The 2,643-nt window shown below is 52.2% G+C and overlaps 1 protein-coding gene across 1 annotated transcript; it reads left to right on the top strand.

Annotated features, from left to right (window-relative positions):
* The first annotated feature begins 584 nt into the window (after window positions 1–584).
* PSORS1C2 (psoriasis susceptibility 1 candidate 2) lies at window positions 585–1,618 on the top strand. The gene is made up of 2 exons (XM_032424769.1): window positions 585–639; window positions 1,263–1,618. The coding sequence occupies exons 1-2, from the start codon at window positions 585–587 to the stop codon at window positions 1,616–1,618; spliced, it is 411 nt and encodes a 136-aa protein (XP_032280660.1).
* The last annotated feature ends 1,025 nt before the right edge of the window (window positions 1,619–2,643 follow it).

A 2,643-nucleotide genomic window follows, 5' to 3' on the forward strand; every position in this document is an offset into this window, starting at 1 on the left:
CAGCACCACGTTGGGCCCAGTCCTGAGGGGAGGGGAAGTTGCAAGGACAAAACTGAGTCCCAAGGGGGAGGCTCAGGGTACTGGCTGAGACCATCCTAGCTGCATCCTGTGTGTTTAGAAGGAGCACCTGTCCCTGCCCCTGCCCCGGCGTCCTGCCTCCCGGCCCCTGTAATTACACTGCTTCCCCACGCATGGTTTGCTCCCATTCCTTGGCTTCCAATGGCTTCAAGGGATGAAATGTGGAAGTCCTTGTGATTATAGAGATGACAGGTGGGTATTGATTCCTGCAGGGTGTGTGTGGAGGAGGATGTGAACACAGGGGTGGGGTGACCAAGGTCCAGGTCATTGATAGAGCTGGGGTGGCTGGGTCCCAAAATGAGGGACGCCGCAGTCAGAGGTTACGCATTAGCCACGGCCTTCCAAACAGGTTTGACCAGTAGGTTCTAATGGGATTCCTTGTGTCACTGGGTTGGCCCCTCCCCAGAGGTTGGACACCTCCTCTCACCCCTCCCCTATAAAGCCTCTTGGGGTTCCCAGGCACCTAGACTCAGCCCACCCCCAACTTTGGGGGCCAGGAGACAGCCATGATGCTCAACTGGAGGCTGCTGGGGATCCTGGTCCTTTACCTGTATGCCGGAGGTAAGCTGGGAACAGGCCAGGGCTGCGATGTCAAGTGAGGCAAGGGTGAATTGGATGCATAGATATGGAGGAGATTCCAGAAGATTCTGGGTTTTCGCATGAGGGGAAGAGTTAAGAGATTGAAGGTGATGCAGAAAAGTGCATTTTAGCTCAATGTTTTTGCTGGTTCAAGTGTAGGTACATGTGGCAATTTAGGTCAGAATCCAGGTGTGTGGGTGAGTATTCATCACAGCTGAGGACTGTGTGGAGGGTGGATGTGTTTGCAGAGGGTGGGGTCTGGCTGCCACATGGGCCCAAGGTGTGGATGGCTTTGGAGGTGTAGACCAGCACAGAGGCCATGCCAGTGGGAGTCCCAACCAGGGTTGGATGGAGCTTATGTCAGCTCCTGTCGGTTTAAAGTTGGTCAAGTTAATGCTTCTGGTCAAGGTTCTTATGTCATTTTAAGATCACTTGGTATTTTGTAAACGTGTGGAGAGCTCTTTGAGAGTTACCTTTCAGGTTTATTTGTGGTGTCAGCTCAGGCTGTGGTTCACCCCAGAGAGGCTCTGCTTCCGGAGTCTGTAGCTGGGGGAGGAGGGATCTGGCCCTCACCACCTTTTCCCTTTCTCCTACTTCCTCCACAGGCATCTCAGGCAGCGGAGAGCACCCCCCACCCCCACCCACAGAGGCTGGAGAGGAGGAGGGCTCCCCAACATTGCCTCAGGGACCCCCAATCCCTGGTGATCCCTGGCCAGGGCCACCCCCTCTCTTTGAGGACCCTCCACCTCCAGGCCCCAGTCGTCCCTGGAGAGACCTGCCGGAATCTGGAGTCTGGCCTCCTGAGCCCCCGAGAACCGATCCCCCTCAACCTCCCCGACCTGATGACCCCTGGCCAGCAGGACCCCAGCCTCCAGAAAACCCCTGGCCACCTGCCCCTGAAGTGGACCATGGATCTCAAGAGGACCCAGACCTTGACCCACCCCGGGAAGAGTACAGATAAAGGGATTCCCCCAGAGACATCTTGGGCCTCCAGGCGGAGTGCCCCTCAAGCCCATCTGTACCCTTCTGATTCCTCTTCAATTCTCCCATCAGCCTCAATTTCCTTCCTCATTCTTTCAATTTTATTCTGAACTCTGAAAGTGTCATTCTCAATATTTTCTGTCCACTCTTGAGATCCGCCCCACATTTCCTCTCCTTTTTTCTCTGACAGCTAAAGCATACACCCCTACCTCATGTCCAGTCCTCTCCCTTCTACCTGCTTCCCACCTCCTCCCTTTTCCCCACCCCTGGGGCTCCTGGGGCCAGGCTGGTGGCGCCGTGTTCTCTGCTACCACCTGGTGGCCTACAGCTGGGAACTATCAGGAGACCATGATGGTACTTCCATGAAATGGAAAAATAAAATCTGCGTTTTCTTAATTTTGAATCTCGGCTGCTTCTTTGCCAATGATTAGGTCTTTGAATATTGAGATGCCCTCCTCAGAGCACAAACCTACAGAGATCTGGAAGTAGTCTGAGTTCCTGTCTTGTCCATATGCATAAGGATGTGGAGCTCAGCAGGAGGAAGTTGGAAATGTAACTATCGAGTAACAAGGACATTCAGACCCACATTTCTCCCATTCTGGAACTCCTATTTTGGACAATGAGAAACCAAATTAAGTCTCTTTTTAATAGCTTATGGTTTGCACACTCCTGGCTGAACATGAAAACTTTCTTAAAGGCATGTGGGCAGGACTAAGTTCTAAGAGGATCAATTTCCAGAAGTGTATGTATCCCTTCCTAAAACGAACCTGCCTGAGGACTGTACTGTTTTCCTTTTCCACCTGCCTCCACTAACAAACCGCACTTCTCCCTCTAGATGGAGAAAGGCCTGGCTCTCTTGCTCACCCTGAACAGGACCGGAGTGCTCTTCCTGGAGTCGCCAAATAAAAGTGGGGAACAGATCAGCCCTTTCCATCTCACTTAAGAGATGCATCTTAAATAAGAACTTACTTTTCTGTTTAATCATTACCGTCAATATTTATAGTT

The sequence above is a fragment of the Phoca vitulina genome, unplaced genomic scaffold, assembly GCF_004348235.1.
Source record: "Phoca vitulina isolate PV1807 unplaced genomic scaffold, GSC_HSeal_1.0 scaffold31, whole genome shotgun sequence".
In the NCBI taxonomy this organism is placed as follows: domain Eukaryota; kingdom Metazoa; phylum Chordata; class Mammalia; order Carnivora; family Phocidae; genus Phoca; species Phoca vitulina.

Coding starts and splice junctions, on each gene's coding strand:
- PSORS1C2 (XM_032424769.1), top strand. CDS start 585: ATGATGCTCAACTGGAGGCTGCTGGGGATCCTGGTCCTTTACCTGTAT. Junction 640..1,262: donor CCTTTACCTGTATGCCGGAG/GTAAGCTGGGAA, acceptor CTTCCTCCACAG/GCATCTCAGGCAGCGGAGAG.